General features: G+C 39.4%; 1 protein-coding gene across 4 annotated transcripts in view; it reads right to left on the bottom strand.

Annotated features, from left to right (window-relative positions):
* LOC106060343 (serine/arginine repetitive matrix protein 2-like) overlaps positions 1 to 20,093 on the bottom strand; it is a 109,111-nt gene that overhangs the window by 30,330 nt on the left and 58,688 nt on the right. For 2 of the 4 annotated variants that reach the window (XM_056007123.1, XM_056007124.1), the window contains 4 exons: positions 5,513 to 6,197; positions 3,973 to 4,098; positions 2,266 to 2,403; positions 1,129 to 1,266 (listed from right to left, as the gene is read on the bottom strand). In XM_056007123.1, coding sequence (XP_055863098.1) covers positions 1,129 to 1,266; positions 2,266 to 2,403; positions 3,973 to 4,098; positions 5,513 to 5,884 — 774 coding nt within the window. In that variant the 5' untranslated portion in view covers positions 5,885 to 6,197. Of the gene's footprint in view, positions 1 to 1,128; positions 1,267 to 2,265; positions 2,404 to 3,972; positions 4,099 to 5,512; positions 6,198 to 11,075; positions 11,251 to 20,093 lie in introns of those variants that run through there. The other 2 variants (XM_056007122.1, XM_013218177.2) reach the window with 2 other exon arrangements.

Genomic DNA, 20,093 nt, shown 5'->3' on the forward strand with positions numbered 1-20,093 from the left:
TTCTGAGCATTTAGCAGAACAATTAGCTTATTTTTTTTACAGAGGTTAATTCACGTGGTGGCTTACTAGTAATTATTCCAGTAGATCGTGGAACACCTATTGAGACCGCGCGGAACACTAGGGTTCTGCAGAACACAGTTTGGGAAACAGCGCTCCCTCAAGACACAATACCTGGCTGGGTGGTGTGGAAGGGGGTGGGGTGGGTGGGTGTAGATAAAGTAAATGCATTGGTGGTCACTAGTAAAAGTTTGAAAAAAACGACAACACTGAAATTCAGTATAACTTCTATCACAGCTTCTTTTTTTATTTAAATCGTCTTCTAATTAATGTAAAATTTCTTCACCAATCTTGTGTATAAAATGGATTTTATAAAAAGGAGACTCGAAAAAGACGAGGATGGACGGTACACAAAAAAAAAAAAAATTCCATTATCTTCCTTCCATTATCTAATTTCTCGGCGAGTGTCCGAAATGGATTTCCTAAAACTACAAGGCCCGCACAGATTGGAGATAAACTAACTCCAGACTTAATGGAATTCTTCGTTTATTATTCATGTCTTGCTGGAACATATTTCTGCTTCAATTAGAACTCTGTGTGTGCGTGTGTGTGTGTGTGTCGACTGTTATGACGTACGCTTTGTGTGTGTGTCGACCATTATGACTTAGGTGAGTGGTGAAAATGGCGATGTCGAAAGTCATACAGAGAAGTGAAGGGGCGGGTATATAACATTTCACTTTTGTGTGACAACTGGGGACATCAAGTACAATGACTGTAACGCAGCTGGGGACAGTATAAAATGTCTGACAGGTGGCTGTGGAGATCACTAGGCTTTAAAAGTTCTCCCAAATCAGATGTACAACTTACCCATAGAGTTAAATTACTATGATAGTATTATGTTTGCATATGTAAAAATAATAATAATAATAGTCTTCTAAGGAAAAAAAAGAGCTTTATAGCAAGTCTTCCAAGAAAATAAAGAACTTTATAGTGAGTCTTCCATGAATAATAACGATTTTTTTTAGCTCATCTTCTACTAGAACTTAGATGTTTTTGTAGTTCGGTACTGAGGAAGAAAAGATTTGAATGGACATTCGCGACTATGTACCTTGGGGACGGAACATTTCTTACCCTTTCATCCAAAGACCGCATGTCACATGTCTGAATCTGTGGCCTCGGCAGTGGCGGCTCATCTCCGGCAAGCTCTGCGTCTATCTCCTCCTCCATCTGGACCAGCGTAGGAGCCAACATCCCGAGTTTGGCACCCACCTGCAACAAAATTCAACACGGCAAATGAGACAACGCCGTTAGGCTAAACATTTTGAATATATAAAAACAACAAATAATTTCAAGTCATTTTCGTTTCATTATGCTGTAAAGAGATTCCAGAAAAAACCCTTAAAAAATAAAAAATCAAAAAGGTTTTTATTTTTGACAGGGCGGGTGTGTGTGTGCGTGGGGTTGGGAGAGAATTAGTACATTGAGAAAAAAGGTTGGAGAAGGCTTCAGAATGTTTAGGAGAAAGAGGAGTCTGACAGGGCACAACTAGCAGTTTTATACAACTAGAATTTTTACAACTTTAAGCTGCCCCTCTTGCACTTTAGTGTAACATGAAGGATCATTATTGTTACATTGCTGATCATAAGTGTTACGTCTTATCAATGTAACAAATCTAATTTTATCATGCACTGGAAATTTACGCTATCTAAGAGTTGTAACTACAAATTGTGTAGGACATCCAACGTCTATATCGAGAATAGGTTATTTAAAATAATGAGAGAAACAAAAAAAAAAAACGAAATACAAACAAAATGTAACGTTTCCTTAGAGACTTAAGCAACCCATACACCTGATCATGTTCTGTTGTTGTTTGTTTGGCCTCCATGTAGAACGAGGGTTAACGAAGGTGTTAATGACGCCACCACCACAACGAGCAGTTTAAACCAGCTAAGGCCTGGAATGACAGTGAACGCAAGAGCTTCATGGCCTAGCTCACTAATTAAAACAGCAAAAAAAAAAAACTGCATGTACTTCCATCTGGACTGAACTCCTGACATGATTGGTAGCCGAAAGCTTGATCTTCCCCACGAAACTATCAGCAATATATATGATGCTAAAATGAATACTCTGTTAACTAATACTAGGGGGAAAAGGGGGGGGGGTGAAATGGCTCATCTATTACAGAGCATGCTTCTAATAACATCCCCAAGGGAGTTAATTAGACACAAGCGTGCAGACGTAATGCAAATTAAGAAAGAGTTAACTCACCCTGGCCATTTCCAACAGACACAAGATGACACTTTTTTCATTCTTCCGAAGGACAAGGTCATCTGTTTCAAAACTCAGAACTTCCGGTATGCCCATCTGTCGTCCCCATTTAATGAAATTTGACACGTTGTCTCTAGCCTTGAAAGAAGGAAAGAGAAGAATGTTAGCACAATGATATTTAAAGTATTTTCCCCACCAACTCTAGGTAATTATAATTTATCGATTGATTTAAAATTATTTTTTTTTGGGTGTAGAAGTTGTGTATACAAAATGGATTGGACGAAATGTCAGCGTGGCGCTGGACAACCTCCTAGGGGCAGGCGGGCGATGGCAGCCTTTCAAAAAACAGAGATAAGGCCGCCAATTTGGATGACCGCAAGAGAATGACCGTGTTAATAAAACATTTGGTCTAATCAAATCTGGAGTCAAAGAATACTGTCGATATCGGCCTAAACTATTTAAATGTCAGCTGAATATCAAGCACACCTCTCCTGGGCCGTGAGGTTTACACTTTCATTCAAGTATGGCATTCAATTAGCAGCAGCGCTTCTCAAACTGAATTTCTGAAGCTCAGCATGTAGGGTAACGTTTGGAGCCCCTGACACTGCTGGGGAATCTTTCACAGATCCCTCTATTCCCAGAATTGCTTTTAAAAGGGTTGTAGTAAGTGGCCAATAAAAACAATGGCTTTACAATATACATTACTAAAAAAAATGGAATTAGAAAAAATATGAAGTGTGTGTGTTTCTTTGGTGACGGTGGGAGGAGGTTAGCTATGCAGTGTGTGTGTGTGTTTCTATGGTGACGGTGGGAGGAGGTTAGCTATGCAGTGTGTGTGTGTGTTTCTATGGTGACGGTGGGAGGAGGTTAGCTATGCAGTGTGAATGATGCAAGATAAGCTGCATTGTCGTCAGCTGTCTTAGGTAGGACAGACGACTCAGAGCGCCAGAAAGAAAAGACGTATATTTGTAGTGAGTTAGATTTAGCTTGAAATACCATTTTATATTATTACAAAAGTCTACTACATGTTGTATCTCAAGTTGATTTTGTTTATATTCTAATAAAAGTTACATGTAATAACATAGCAGTTATTCAAGTTATTTCGACATTTTACAAGTTTAAATATAACAGGGCTACAGTGGTTTAGTTGTATACAAGCAGTAGTTTGGTGCCACAAGTCAACGACCGTCTACAACATCAAGTTATCCGCCATCTGAAGAATGGTCACAGTTTTGTAACTAAATGATACTGTAGTTTTAATTTATTATTACTGTTTCGTTACTTAATGATATATCTTTGAACATCATCGTTATTAAATTATAGCTTTTAGATAGCGCAACTTTCATGCTCTGAGCGCTTTGGTCCAATCTCATTTGTGGACCAGTGGGGTATCTAGGAGAAGATTTTTCCGTGCTGCCTTAAGGCGCTCAGTAAACACAACTCTACTCGATTCTCGAGCCCCCTTCATAGGTAGCCAAGCTAAGTTCATAGGCACTTAGCCTCTCGACCACGCTTCCCACAATGTCCTGTATTGACTACTTACAGTATTGCTACTGCATTAGAAACACTCCCTCTCCCTTGATGAGCCCCTCCGCAATGTTTGCAAAAACTCTTGACCCCCACCGAACATAATTTTGAGTGTCCGCTTCTAGAAAAAGCCCCTACCCCCCTCTTATGTTTCCCCATAACTCTTTTTAAGGCACTCACCTGGAAAGTTTCGGGTTTGACTCCCTCCTTGAAGGGCACGTTTCCCAGCGGGATGGAACGAATGAAGTACGATCTCATCTCCAGGGTCTCTCCCTTCTCTTGCCTCTCTCTGGCGTACTCCTGCATCTGACAAGAAGAGAAGGAGGATACAAGTCAGATTAAACCATCCATGGCTCTGTGGCACTGAATGTCTCGAAAGACCCATCTTTTGATCTCGCAACATCTCACGTGACTTCGGAGTAAGTTCAGAGTCCAATCATCGACACCCATTGCACGGTCGCACGTTGTGTATTTAAAATCATAAAAGGGTGCTAAGTTTTCAGCCATTTCCACCATGCTCCTAGGAGCTTAACATCTGTGATTCATTACCCTTCTTCCTTATGACTTTATGCTTGTCCTCCGAGTGGGCTTACCCTGTGCCTTTTTCTCCCAAATAAAGATATTCGCTCTAAGGCACCAGTGAAGATCTGTAATGGACAACCTGCATCTCTCCCTACAGTGTCCTTTGGAAATCGGCCAAACGGCATAAAACGTACATTTCCAAGCCAGCCAATAACATTACTATTATTACTAACTTAGATTTTATTTTATTTTGATTTTAGGCACATCGGCACAATTTAGGCTATGTCGTGCCTGCATTCCCTTAAGGACTACTCTCTCTCTACATAACAAGGGCTAAATTCTATACAGTTAAATCATTAAAATCCAGGTCTATTCACAGTTAAAATAGTAAAGGTAGTAAAAATTTAATAATTTAGTAAAAATTTAATAATTAAGTAAAAATTTAATAATTTAGTAAAAATTTAATGTAAATAGTACATGTTCACAAATTCATAAATCAGATCTTCGTAGACAACCCCACTTCCCGGATAAAACCCAGTACCTTACCAGGGTCGACATTGTCAAATAGTGTTTTTAAGTTAGTGGCTCTAAAATATTTCTCCCTGACATCCTGGTATCTGGGGCAATCAACGAGGATATGTTCCACGGTGAGGCGAGAGTCACAGTACTCACAAAGTGGGGGCTCCTCTCTCTTCAGCACAAAAGAGTGCGTGATTTAGGTGTGGCCAATCCTAAGTCTGGACATGGTCGTGCTACCACGCCTTGTCAAACTCTTAGATGTGGGCCGCCAGCTGACATCCGCCACAATCTGCCTGAGTTTACTGTGAGTCTCAGCCTCCCATCGGTTCTGCCACTCTCGATAGGTGGCAGAGGCAATACTTTGTCTCAGGTCCGAGCAGGGAATTTGGGTTCCTGACACTAACTTAGACTTACTTAGTCTCCATAAAGATCTGTCACTGGCAATGTCCGAAGCCTCGTCCCACTTTGGTGAACTAACAAAAGTGCCAAATCCTGATACCCTGTTCGTAAGATTTTCTCCTTGGCAAGTTTATCTTGCCTACACTAAGAAGTGATTTCAGAAATGTATAAATGGAAATGCCTAATTATTCTATTTATTCTCTATAAACCAAGACTTTAAATTATGGACGCAGATTAAATTTGAATACATGTAAGGTTAAAATAAAAAGTTGGGACTAACCTTGTTGGCATGCTTGCACAGCAAGACCCCAGTCTCAAGCATGGACATGAAGTTCTCAGCCGTGATGACCGTCTGGTACAGGCAAGAGAACCAGTCAGCCAGATCCTCCTTCATCGCGTACAGGTACTCGTCATTGGTGGTGAAGCTCCTCAAGGACTTGGGCTCCAGCACCAGCAGCGTTCCGCCCTCGAAGTCCCCTGCCTCCGTGGCGCTGCTGCTGCAAGTGCTGGCGCCATCGCTGGTGCTGACGTAGTAGCCCGAGTCCTTGCAGTCGCGGTGCTGGCCACTCCCTACGCCCACTCCGCCAAGCATCTGCCCGTCGATGACGTAGTGCGAAATGTGGTTGTAGCCCCCGGGGCTGTCTGAAGCCATGGCAAACCCCTACCCCCTTGATCGTCTGCCCGATGACATCGGCGACCAAATCAGGAAATTAATAAGAATGAAATGTCACAACGCGATCGAGGCGGAAGAGTTCTTCCACAATCTTGCATTATTTGCCAATGCTGAAACGAAAATACTGCAGATGCTACTGCAACTCAACTTTTACCGTTTGTAATGAGATCAGGTCAGGGGGTTGAGCACACAAGAAAGAATACTCTTTAAGCTCACAAGCGGGCGATGTACTCACACTATGGATTTGGAAAGCCTGTCTCAACTTCTCCAGACGACCTTTTATATGGCCAAACTGAAATGGTTTAAGAAAAAGGTCATAGAAATTAATTATAAAAAATATTTAGAAAACGTAATGAATAGAGCTAATGATTCTACAAATATTTTTTTTAATGCAAAGCTTACATAAAGGAAGAACTGCACATTTACAACCATTATCTTTCAAAACTGCAAGATTTATATCCCTTTTTTATATAAACGAAATAAATTAATTACCACAAATTAACTAGTTGGTTAATTTTATTTTTGATTAATTCATGTGTTGTCATCGACTATGAATAATTGTGCAAAGTTTCAACTTGGTCCGAGAATGGGAAGTGGGACAAATAGCGCGTACAAGAACTGTACCAGACAAATAGAGTGAGTAGATATAAGTTTTGTACAAAGAAAGAGAGAGAGAGAGAGAATAAGATGCATTTATAATCGTCATGACTATCACGGATGTGCAAGAGAGAGTAGACAAGGTTATCTACATAGTTGATTAATTAAGACACGCTGAATAAGAAAAATATGTATTTATCTTAAGTCAGTGTTTCCCAAAGTGAGGTACGCGTACCCCCAGGGGTACGGGAAGACTATGGAGGGGGTACGCGTTGCACCTCATTAACTATGCTGATTTTTAAAAAAATACCCATTTATTATGTTCTGTTAATAAATTAAAGTGTGGTTGTGGGAGGGGGGCGAGGGGGGATTCCCGTTTTTCACACACACACACACATCTACACACCAACACACCCACGTCATTTCAGTTTATTATGTCGCTAGTAGGACGTTACAATGTCAGGCAGAGTTTTACATTTTTTTAATTACAGTCAAATTAATTACACACGGCACTGTTTAAATGTACAATGGAAGTAAGTGCCCATTGTGCGTTTGATAAAAATAGATCAATACAATTTTTAACGAGCTAGGAAAGAATGCGTTACAAGGAGATCTATATCTTTGTAAAAAAAAAAGAACAAAATCTCTCTCTCGCGTTGGCTAGCACTGAACTATCTCGCATGAAAATATTTGGTCCAAAAACTTCCAGCGATAGCAAATTTATTGCTATTCCCCCCCCCCCCATGTTTTTCCCGTTCCAACGCAATCCTTCGCCATCACGCAAGCATAAAGTGCCATTCTATTATTTTAAAGCCAATTATCTGCAGGTATACTATTTCGTTGTAACTGTTAACAAGGGAGAGAGGGGGGGGCATTCTAACTCCCCCCCCACACACACACACAAATACACACAGAAACACACATACTCTCACACACACAACCTTTCTTAATCCCACCACACTTCTCAGGGCAAATCTACGGTCTAGAAAGCGATGACCTATTAGTGCAAACAAGAAAACTAGCGAGTAGATCTCCACAGCGTTGATGTCCAGACACTCCTTCCAAATGACTGTCACGATCAAGCTTAAGACTTTCCTGCTGGTTTCTGGCAGCATCTCGTCACCCACAACAAGACGATCCATGATGGCGGCTTAAAAGGTTAAACTAGCCAAACATGGCGTAGTGCAGAACAGGACGCTGCCCAGTCGGAGAAGATCTTGCCCGGTACGATTCCCAGTACCGTCACTACAGAGAGTCAGAGAAAACAATATCGCATATCTTGCTCCGTCAGGGGCGTACCTAGAAGGTGTGAGCTCTATGAGCTATGATGAATTGGACAGTTTCTCTCCAGAGAACTACGGGAGGATTCTAACTCCCCAACAAAACACACAGACACACACAACCTTTCTTAATCCCATCAAACTTCTCAGGACAAATCTTCGGTCTAGAAAGCGATGACCATCGGTATCGTCACTACAGACAGTCGGGGTAAACAGTGTCGCATATCTTGTACAAGTGTCCTCATCTCCGTCAGGGGCGTACCTAAAAGGCCACTCGATCTGCATGGGAGTTATGATGAACCACGCATTTCTCGCCAGAGAACTACGGGATGAGATGAGGGTCTTTCCAGCTCTGTAGGCAATCGCTGTCGGTCTCATGTGCTTTCTATAGCCTTTTGGAAGGTTGGCATTACATTATTTTAGGGTTTAATCGGGAATTTACAAAGTTCACTTATTAATGGCATGCAATTTACTACCTCATTCAGGTTTAAGTTAAACTTTCAAGTCTATTTGCTCAAGATTTTGTATATTTCTTTTCCCAAGAATTCTCATAAAAACTAGGATCGTGGTTAAAAAAATAAAGAAACAAATAACTAAATTCAATATGCGTTTGTATATGTTGTTGGTTCGTAAAATGTTTTACATGTTTTGGATGTTCTGTTCTGAAGATTATCTACCTCCCGCAAAACGGCGGGGGATGGCAGAGTTCAGGGTTTGAACCCGGGACCATCGAGACGACCAAACGACAGTCCAGCGCGCATACCGCACGACATTGTTTAAGGAAAAGGGAACTTGAATTAATGAAAAAAAAGGTGATGTGGGGGTTTGATGTATTTAACATGAAGGCCGGTCTTAACAATGTGTGTCACCAAGAGAAAGAGAAATCACTGTCATACATTCATCTCATTGTTAGCCCCTTGCCACACCGGGTACGGCTCTCAGTCCCAACCACATAAAGCCTATTGGAATAAATCTTGAGTCCTCCATCACGTGACTCAGCCAGTATCGCATGGCCCAGTTCGCATCCAACACAAGCGCCGGTCACTAAATCACTACACCGTGGTGACACTGACGCACGACTTTCAGATGTATTCAATACACAAGACAAGAGCCATGCTCCAATAAAACAAGGAGAAGGTAACATATCCTTTTTTTACGTAAAGGTCCGAAATTGAAACGCCAAAGGGTGAAGTCATTTGTTTCTCTCTGACACAAAGTTCATCACAAGGAAACATAAGATGTTTCTCTACGCCCGCAGCTACGACCAGAGATCGGCTATCACAGCCTCACGGTGTACAAGGATCTGTCACTTTAATTGAAATCGAGATCTAATCTTGGGGGCTGGGAAGGGGGGGGGGAAGTGTGTGTTTTGTATATAGTCTACTACAGCGAAATATATTCCCTGAACGTTATCTTGACAAAGAGAAAGCAAATTCAGTTAAATCTCGAATTTTCAAAATTTAGAACCTTAAGCTCGTCTTTTTAGCGCCACCCAGATATAGATTTTTTTTCTAAAAAAAATTTTGGTTGCCAATATTTTCCATTGTAGATTAAAAACTAAAAATATAAATGCTGTAATCGTTATCACCCATGAAATGAAAAGGGGGTATGGTGGTGAAGTGGTAAAGCGCTTGGCTTCCAAACCGACCGAGAGTTCCAGGGTTCAAGTCTTGGGGAAGATTTGGATTTCGAGATTTGTAGCACGCCGCTGAGTCCACCCAACTCTAATGGATGCTTGACATTGGTGGGGGAAAGCAAACGCGCTTGGTCGTTGTGTTGGCCACGTGACACACAATTGTTAACCGTCTGCCAAAGAATCGGATGACCTTTACACCATCTGCCCTATAGATCGCAAAGTCTTAGAAGGATACTTTAGATAATATATAAAAAAAAACTTTTAACAAAAAATATAAATTAGTTGTAAGACTAACAATAATAAATCTGTTATCTACAAAGTATAAAGGGGAGTAATTTACGTTATACCGCCTTATCGGTCAAGCACAAATTCTTTCCCTTGTTCAAGATACCAAACAAAATAATTAATTACCAAAAGTTGATTAACTAATCGGTCAATTTCTTTTAATTGACTCTTGTCTTGTCAGGTACAATAAGTAATTGTGCAAAATTTCAGCTTGATCCCAGATTGGGTGTGGGAGAAATAACGCGTACAAACTTTTTAACAGACAGAGTGAGTTGATATAAGCTTTGTAAAAAAAAAAAAAAAAGCCTCCGTTAACGATTATCATATGAAAAATTACCACCTTTCTTAAATAGCCATCAATTTTAAGAGTGCAGCAGCAAATGGCCAAGAAAATAAAAATTATTCCGACATTTTTTAATTTATATTTAAACAAAGATAAACCTATGTATTGACGCCAATCACCACGCACAAGGGCACCGAATTCTGAACTTTTGTAACATGATCAAAGAAGGCGGCATTTTTTGTTCCTTCCACGTCACCAGACAATCTATCTTACTTTCTCATTTGATTTCTGTTTGCTGTACTAAGATGGAGCACATGTATGAATTCGTCCTAGCATATGGAATAAGAAATTTGTCTTTATCCTATGTGCCTTTCTGGGTATTTTATTAGGTTTTATTTTTGCATTTATACATTACGGTCCTGTGTTTTATCTAGTTGTGCTTAATGTTATACATTAATAGATTATATATCTATTTAATCTAGATTTTATGGTTACAGTGGCGTAGCTATGGTGGGGCGGATAATTTTAAAATCCTCCCAGCCCCCCCCCCCCCTTTAATGAGTGTTCGAATTTTTTTTACATCAAATATTAAATATTACACGTAATTATCTCATGTCATGATGTCGAATGTCAAAATGCAGGGGCCCCTAAAGAGGTCAAGCCCCCCCCCCCGCCCGGGCCCCGTAATAATGGCAAAGTCCTAGCTACGCCACTATAGGGTTATAAAAATAAAGATGACATCTAGATCTAGAATCTATATAAATAAACTTCTAGATCTAGTCTAAGTAACGACTCGATAAAGTGTAATCATTGAGGTTGTCGAGACTCCCTATTTGTTCTAGTCAATTCAAGAGTTCTACATCTATCGCATAGATCTAGAACTATATAGGTCATGAGTAGATCAAAGTAAAATGTTAGATCTAGTGTCTATAATGGAATGATCATTAAACGTATATATGTAGCTCTGTTCGTTGTCCTTCTAATCGATCTACCTACATCTCTAGTGAATAAAGCGCATTGCTCTTTATCGTATAAATAATGTATGGAAAACAATAAACAAAGGTAACAACGAAACAGGGAGGTAATTACTGAGAAAACAAGATAATGCCGTCCAATGCCAGCTTACTCGCCATGTTGATGATCAAAACCAAACCTCCAAAACAAAATGCCATCTCTGATGTTGCACAGTGCTAAGTAAACTTTGGTGCGCATTCCTCGGTGCGCAAATCTTTCGGCATTATGCATCCCCTTCCCCTTTCCTTTTGTCTTGGAATGGGGAGGGGGCACCACGCATGATCTGTCGACCGCCAATTCTCCATTCCTATCTTTCTTAGCCTTGGCCAGAGACTCTCTCTTTTATGTCTTCCCATCGCTCTCTCTCTCTCTCTGTCTGTCTCTCTATCTTTTCCCTGGTATTGATCCCTGCAGGAAGGTCTTTGCGAGCTCCGAGGACCTCGTGATAGACAGCCTAACTTTATAACTATGCCACCAACTCAGTTTTAAAATACAGATTGCCTTAAGAGGCGTATTAGAGATTTTCAAATAGCTAGTTATTTGGTGTATCCGGTGTGCAAGTTAAAGGAAGCGTTGATAACCTACTTTTTTTTTAAAGTCAGATCTAGGATAATTTTTTACAAAGCAGGACGTTTTGGCGCCGCCGTTTTGGCGCCGCCGTTTTGGCGCCGCCATTTTGACGCGAGCCGTTTTGGCGACGGGACGTTTTGGCGCGAAATACATTATGTACGTTTATTGTATTATTTCTTTTAAAAGAATTATTCATATCTATGTTTTGCATGAGTGTTTGTGTTAAGACATATTTTTCACGTACTAAATGTAAATGTGTGTTTGTTTTTCACATCATTTTCTTTAATAAACATTTTGACTTGTGTATGTGTGTTTATTAAGAGGCACACTTTTATTTTCAAAAAAGTTTTTTAAGATGCTACTTTAAAATTAAAAACAAAATGAATCGATGATAGACTAAAAATTGATGCAATTATTTGTTTACATTAACATTGGTTTATTTAATGACTGTATGGTATCTCCAGCTATACATACCAAACACTTGCTAATAATAAGTAAAACTAAATACATGTACCATGTTCCTCAAAATACTTTCAGTTAAGTATAAATAGACACCATGGTTATTTGCCTAAATCGCTGGAATTCAAGGGCTCATTAAAAAAAGCTACGTGCTTATTAAATTATCGTCAAATGATATCTCGCGCCAAAACGTACCGTCGCCAAAACGGCTCGCGCCAAAACGTCCCGTCGCCAAAACGGCGGGGCCAAAACGTCACGTACCGAATTTTTTAGGCGTACACTTTTTAGCACTGCATCATCAAACTCTTCCGTTTGAAATTTTGTTGTGTTTTTTTTTTGTTTAGTTGGCAACATTTGAAGTAACGCGCCCTAGGCAGAGTGTTAAGTCTGTCGTAAAAATCAAACTTATTCACGGTAATGTCCTCCTTTTTTTTTCATTCTGATTTTTACGATCCGGTTATCATTCTTTAACAAATAAAATACACTAAGCGCGCGCGAGAGAGAGGAAAAAAAAACAAAGAAGAGAAAGGAATATGATGAAATGTGGTGGCAATATAGAGACTATAGAAAAACGTTAAAGAAATGGACAGACGAAGAATGTAAAAGATTTTGAAGTCAATAGACAAAATAAACAAAGATATGGATACTATACTGAAACGGAGGCGCATTGGCTAAGCGGCAAAGCGCTCGACTTCCGAACCAGGGTTTCTGGTTCAAATCCTGGTGAAGACTGGGGTTTTTAATTTCGATATATATGGGTATCTCTAAGCCACAAGGCAACCTTTACGTCATCTGCCCTATAGATCACAATTGTCAACTAAAAACTTTGTGATACAACAGATTGTGATTAGGCAGTGAATGAAATTGCACGAAAATTATTATGTTTTTTTTTTTAAATCAAAGTACTGCATTCCGTAGGATGTGGTTTTCAAAAAAAAAAAAAAACTCAACGCAAAGTGTTTGTCTAGAGGATAAAGATAATGTTGCAATTTCCTTGTTCGGTGACGCCACTACCTCTAGCCTGGCCAGTGCGGAAACGTGAGATGTAACAGAGGAGAAGCTGACCACAGCTGACCTCATACTACACAAACCCGATCAGCACTTTCTCCTGTATCGACCAGTTCCTTTGGCCAGGAAACGGTTCCCTCCCACCGGGTGGCGCCCCCCCTCCACTCACTGATTTCGTTCTAGTCTTCTCCCGCATCCAAATATAAATATAACCGGCCCCCACTTAATTTACCCAGACGTACGCCCAAGGCTGACATTCTACGCCCCCCCCCAACCTTTCACGCTACCCTTAGGGCCAAGGAAGTTAGGACGTAACGTTGAACGGAGTTAACTTCGTTCGGGAGTTTATTTTGTGTGTGTGTGTGTCACTGGACATCAAGTGGGAAGGAAATGGTGGCGGCGAGAGGGCCATAGGCATCTCTGGGCACGGCAATGGGTCACTCCTAAAAACCTGGTCAGTAGAGTGGTCAGCCCAGACCAGATAGAAAATGGGTCAAATCTATACCCGCGGTTTATTAGTTTAACTTGTGTCCAGATTTAGAAAGGAACGGGAAAAAAATCAAGGGGAAAGAATTGTGAATGGATTCCAACGAAACAAGAAGCGCTAGTTATAGATTTGTTACACACAAGCGAGCCATTCAATAATACTTAGTAATGAAATCAATTTTACATATTATCTATGTGCGCTTTTTTTCTCATTGCATTTTTTGTACGCCCTGGCATACAGACTTTGACCTTGCATGGATGACCATTGTTCTTCTCGACCTGAATCTCCAGCCACCCGTTCACATGCCAGCCAGTTCATATCTTAGGGTTCACAATCATCTCTTTCACCAGAAGCCAGATCCTTCTAGAAAAGTATTGGCTACAAACTCTATGTTATAAAGTGTCTGAACTATCTCACTATGCAACTTCCACATTAAGTTCCGCCCCCCCCCATTATAAATTGTATTTTTAGTGACTTGATACAATCCGGAATTGCTTTTTGTGGGACATGACATCACCTTAGAATGGGGGAAGGGGGGGGGGGTAATACTGTCTTTGCAACATCTGAATCTTTAACCTCTTTCCTTAACGACTGACCAAGATTAACTTGACCAAGCAGATACAGCGTGACGGAAGAGCACTTTATTGTAACTTATTCAGGCTTAAAAAATAAATAAAACTTGTATAGGATGACAAGGGCAGGAGGCTCGCGCTCAAGTCATTGCATCAGGGTCGGATTTAAGGGAAGGCAAGAGGGGCTAGTACCCCGGGTATTCACAAGAGAGGGGCCCCCAATCAAGGATAAATACATTTATAGACGAATTTTGACGGTTCAAAAACATAAACGTTTTATTTGTCTCAATATTTCTTTCTGGACTTTCGAACGAGACTGCTTTAAATACCATTGTGGTTTCAGATGTGTCCTCTCCTAGCGTGATCGTCATATATAGATGCAGCTCCGGATTTACGACAGTGAGTCAACCTCCGAGCCTTCCCCTCCGCCACCTCAAAAGTATACATTTAAAAAGACAAATTTAAAACAAGTATATTAAATTAAATGAAACAAAGTTACAAAGACGGTTAGTGTGGAAACAGAAACTCTAAATCGGCCCCCGAAGTAGTCCGCACTGGCAGGTAAAAAGGCAGGTTTCAAAATTTTCAGTAAGAATATCAGAAACTATGAACTACAAACTATCAACAAATGCGTCCTAGCATATGGGACGAGGAATGTGCCTTTATCTTTGTGTCTTTCAGAGTATTTTATTAAGTTTTGTTTTGGTATTTGAAGATTATGGTTCAGTGTTTTATGGATAATTGCTACTTTACTTTTGAGTCTTCTGTCCTCTAAATTTAGTGATTTTACTAAAGGTGTTACTCTGGTTAAGTGTGAATATTCGTTTGTTATGAATCTCACTGTTCTATTTTGTGTCTGTTCCAGTTTCTTAATGTTTTCTTGAGTTGTACAAATACTCCTTCTTCCCTAGTGCTATTAGAGCATGGAATGGGTTGCCTGAGCTAGCCAGGAAAACCAGTGACTTGGCAGAATTTAAGTCATTGGTTAATATGCATGACTAAATGCATGACGCGTAGGACGTAATCATCTTCTTTTTTGAAGTAACGTCTGTATTATATAAGATATGATAAGTTAAATGATGATGTTATTGAATGATTATCTCATTGATTTAATTGTTTTGTAAAGAGTTAGGGTCTCTTACTCAAAGCCTCAACAAAAACACTACTCCCTTTGTTTCCCCTTCCTTTAGTTCAGTCTTCCGTTTGGAGCCTATAGGAGAAACTAAAATAGAAGGAAAACGATATTAATTCTATAAGTACTCTATTTCTTTCGTCTAAAATGTGGTATGCTTTTAGATGTTTAATTTTTAATAAGTGGATTATTTATCGAAAAAAAGTATAGGGGCCTCCACACAAAAATCTGCCCTCGGGGGCCACCCAGTTACGTAGAGGCCTAAATTCAGCCCTAGTAACGGTTCTGATCCACTGCGACATAGTTTTAAAAGTTTATATAAGCTTATATGTACATATTTCCCCCGCCCCCCAACTAAGTACTTATACAGACTTATTTTAAATCACTCTATGACAAACAAAATCAAACATGAACAACGCGAGAGGACTCCAGTGCAATCTGTTGCCCAGATTAGTCAATATCATAAAACAATGGTGAGAACCTTTCGGCCCGAGGGTCCTTTCAGACGTGTCACTGGTCACATCACTACAAACAATAAATCAGATGGGCCCGAGGCAGTGCCGGATTTACCTATCGGCAATGTAAGCTATATATTTAGGATTACTACTAGCTTTAGGGGCCCCCCACTTGCTAGGAAGGGCCCTCAAAAATCTTTCTAGGGAGAGTTGCAATCCATTTGAAGAAATAGCAAAGAAAAATCACCTTATGTTGATTACACGGGGCCATTTCTCGCAAATAGCTTAGGGCCTTATCAAGTGTAAATCCGGCCCTGGACCGGGGTTATGCGACTTCGTGCACCGAGAACTGAAGACATGGCTCGCGGCCCGGAGATGGGGCGAAGCGATTGTATTGTTAAAGATGAAATTCAGGTCAGAGGAGCATAAGCCGGTTGATTGTAAGGATGTTGTCAATATAAATAAAAACTTTTGAAATTAAAATGATTGAAACTTCAACCGCCGCAAAGTCGAACTCGTAAATAACATATTTCTTTTTATTCTTTTCTTTTTCACATCATTATTTTTCTTTTACCACATATAAAATATATATTAAACATTTATTATTACGCTAGCCTATTACATCCCTTGGATTCGTCGATTACTGCACCTTTTTTTTTTTTATCTCTATACAGTTGTAGGCATATAGGCTACAAAGCTTATCAACTATTGATATACATTACATTTTTAAATCGTGTTTTTAAAAGTAATATACGAGCATGAAACTAAAGTATACATAATTAACTTTAAAGATAAATGAGTTCCTCTTTCAGAAGAGCAAAAGCTGTCATGGCTAAAAATAAAATGGCGGGGGAATGAATAGCTCTGCACGTTTCCAATGGCGTATCAATTACAAACGATTAAAATAAAACGCTCCACTGACTTGCTCCAAACACACACAGCCGAATAAAGACGTCTGTATTTACGAGATGGTTATGTGATCAAACTATCTGATGAAATCAATGTCAATAACCTTAAGACGCCTTGGGTGGTAGGGATTACGAACCAGATTTGGAAAAAAATAAAAAGCGGGTTCGAAACTTCGAATGTAAAAACAATATAGAGGATAATAATAATAATTTAATATTAAAAAGATAAAGAAGTTAGCGTTCTCACGCCAAACTTGTAGGTGGCCCCTGCGAGCAAATCGTATTCAAATATTACGAATCACACAGGCTCACACCAAAACGACACAGGCAGTTGCGAATTATCAAGATTTGTCTATTGACTCTTGTAATAATTTTTTTTTATTTATAATTGGATTTTTAGATACAAAAGACGATATTTCGAATAAATAGGTAAATAGATACACTTTTATTAGTGTAGGCGTCGTTCTTTGTAATCACACCTTGAGACTTTAAAAAAAAAATCTTGTTTTAAAAATGGTATACGTCTTTGTAAGAAAGTTTGCTAAATTAATTAAAAAAAGCAAAGATTTTAAAAGCAGTCGATAGTCAAATCGGATTTTCAATAGCGCTTTTTGAAATCTAAACCTAGCAGACGGACTGACTGACTAACAACACAAAACAAGAAGCAACTTTTTCCAAGGAGGACCGTTGAATATACTAGGAAACGCTATGCTTCAAACGTATGGTATTAAACATAATGGAAAATTGATTAAAAAAAATAAATAAAATATGGATGTAGTGTAAAAAAATGTACGCTGTTAAATATATTGAGTCTTTAAGTAAAGCTAAGGGCCTTAAAACAAACGAATATACACATTTGGTTAGGCCGTGTTTCCCAAACAGTGTTCCGTGGAATCCTAGAGTTCCACGAGGCCTGAAAAGGTATTCCTTGAATTACTGGAAGAAGTAACTAGTAGGCCACCACGTGAATTAATCTCTTTAAAAACATAAGCAAAGTGTTGCTCTAAAAACTAGGAGAATGTGCGAGGTGTTCCGTTAGGGAAAAAGTTTGGGAAACACTGGATTAAAGTAACACGGTCCAGAGCGCACACCACACAACCAGTTGTTGAAGAGAAAATACATGACCGAGTTTAAAGCTCTAAGTAATAAAAAAAATAAAATTAAAGTGAAGTACCCCTTTCAGACCTTGTGGTCTATAGGACAGACAATGTAAACTAATGTAAAGGTTATCTGTTTCTATGGCCAACGGTTAACAAGAGTGTCATGTGTCCAGCATAACAACCAACCGCCAAATAGATTTCCCTTAAAATTAAAGAACATGTTGTTGTTTTTTTTAGTTTCGCCGTTTAGTAACAAGATGTAACAAAGGCAGTTGACACATTTCTTATAAAGCAAGAGAAGATCTAGATCTATCTGTAAGTCGTATGCTAGATTTATATCACGGTGTGTCATCGGGGACTGTGGAAAGCGTGTCACATCACAACACACACACACAAGAACGTGTCAGATGCACGTCTTTCGGGCCATCGCATGAAATTACTCAACCGTAACAAATTTGAAAGTCTTGCCCCCCCCCCCAACACATTTTCCCCCGATACACGCTAACAATAACCAGCGTACAATGGCACAATAACAAATAGATCTAGAATAGAATCTAAAAAATCCTCTCCACAAACTGAAAAAGTTTAAAATTAATACCATCGTTCGTCGCCAAACAAACAACGGGCTAATTTGGGAACAAAGAAAAAGAAAAAAATAAAGGAGAGAATTAGATCTAGTAATAAAGTAGTAAGCAGCGCCCCACATTATAGATAGTGACGAGATTGACCTCTTTAATGAATATTTCTGAATGGGAGATCAATATCTTTATACACTTGTCTTTATACTACTAATAGACATATCTATATCCTATACTAATACTACTATATAACAAATTGTTGTGATTAACTTTCCTAAGACTTAGGCCTAAGTCTTACCTTATTAGACCTAGATTCTAGACTAGATCTAGCTAGATCTATCTTACTATCTAGAATTACAGATCCATCGTCTAGACCTAGATCTACAGCCAGAGCAGGATTTCTTATCTTATGATTTTCTTATAAAATAAAGACGTTACTTATAAGTAAATAGATCTGGGCTAATTATTAATCCAAAAACTGAACACAATGCGGCACAATCAAGAATGTATTCCCAATGCTCGCTGCATGTAAACACACACAAGTGGAGGCTACTACCCACGCCGTGTTTACACACTAGATCACTATGTCAAAAGCGTGTCATTTTTTTTTTAAACTGCTAAACTACCGTCACAACAAAACATAACTCTAATGATAGGGGTCAAAGGAAGAGAGGAGAGAGAGAGAGAGAGAGGCGACAGAGTGGGGTAAAGTGACAGACGAGAAAGGAGTGCTACAGCATTGAATTATGCACCCACTGTTTTGTCACAATGGTGGCATCACGAATAAAGAAAACACATGAAAAGAAGAAAAGAAAGGGAGGGGTGGGGGCTTACTTTTGGTATCAAATTAGGGCAACTAGCGAATTGTCGCTTGGTGTGACTGGAACACACGCTTATAATGGAATGTCAATGACACGCCAACGGACAATCATTTATCTCGTAGACTGTAGCAGACGACTTCTGAAAACTTGAGACACCAGAGGCCAGTGTATAATTTGGAATTTTTCTATCATTGCTTTCAGACAGCGCATCTTAAAGCCTTTGTGTGTGCATGTGTGTTTGGTTCCCAAGAACCTATTTAATATTTGACTAGAGTAACAGCATCAGTAATCGATTAGTATGCATAAGGGATTTGTGTATACACTAACACTGTATATCAATTATTACATTATTACGGAAAATACGTTAGAATAGTATTAGACTACACTGTCAGTCAGTCACGTCGAGCGGTGGGCCCATTTTATAATAGAAATTCTACAATCTCTTGTGTATTTCTGGTCTTACTTGAGTTCCAAGCGACCCTTTCGAAGTGGTCCACGGGCCCACCGGGGATTTGCCCGAAAGCCCATTGCTGCACTGAACTCAGAAACACTCCAGGACAGAAGACGATAAAGTATAGTAGCAATAATGTACTGACAACTTTTATACATAAAACCAAAATAAAATACACAGAAAGACACAAAGGTGGAGGTACATTTCTTATTCCATACGCTAGGACAAGTTCGTATAAGAATTATTTCTTCCCTAGTTCCATTTAAGCATGGAACGGGTTGCACGAATCAGCCAGAAAATTCAATGACTTAGCAGACTTTTGTTCTCTAATTAACACGAACGACTTCACAATAGGAAACGTGAATGAACATAGTTATCATATCCTTTGAAGGGACTTCTGTAAGTTATACGAGATTTATTTCCCTCTAAGTAACACTTAACACTTTTCTGTCTTAATTGACACAATTCATTACCACCAAATGTAGTCCGTTTAAATATCTCAGCCCCCCCCCTTTTTTTTTTATTAATGTGAAATTTCGCATAGGCCTACTT

The sequence above is a fragment of the Biomphalaria glabrata genome, chromosome 12 (assembly GCF_947242115.1).
Source record: "Biomphalaria glabrata chromosome 12, xgBioGlab47.1, whole genome shotgun sequence".
Lineage (NCBI taxonomy): Eukaryota > Metazoa > Mollusca > Gastropoda > Planorbidae > Biomphalaria > Biomphalaria glabrata.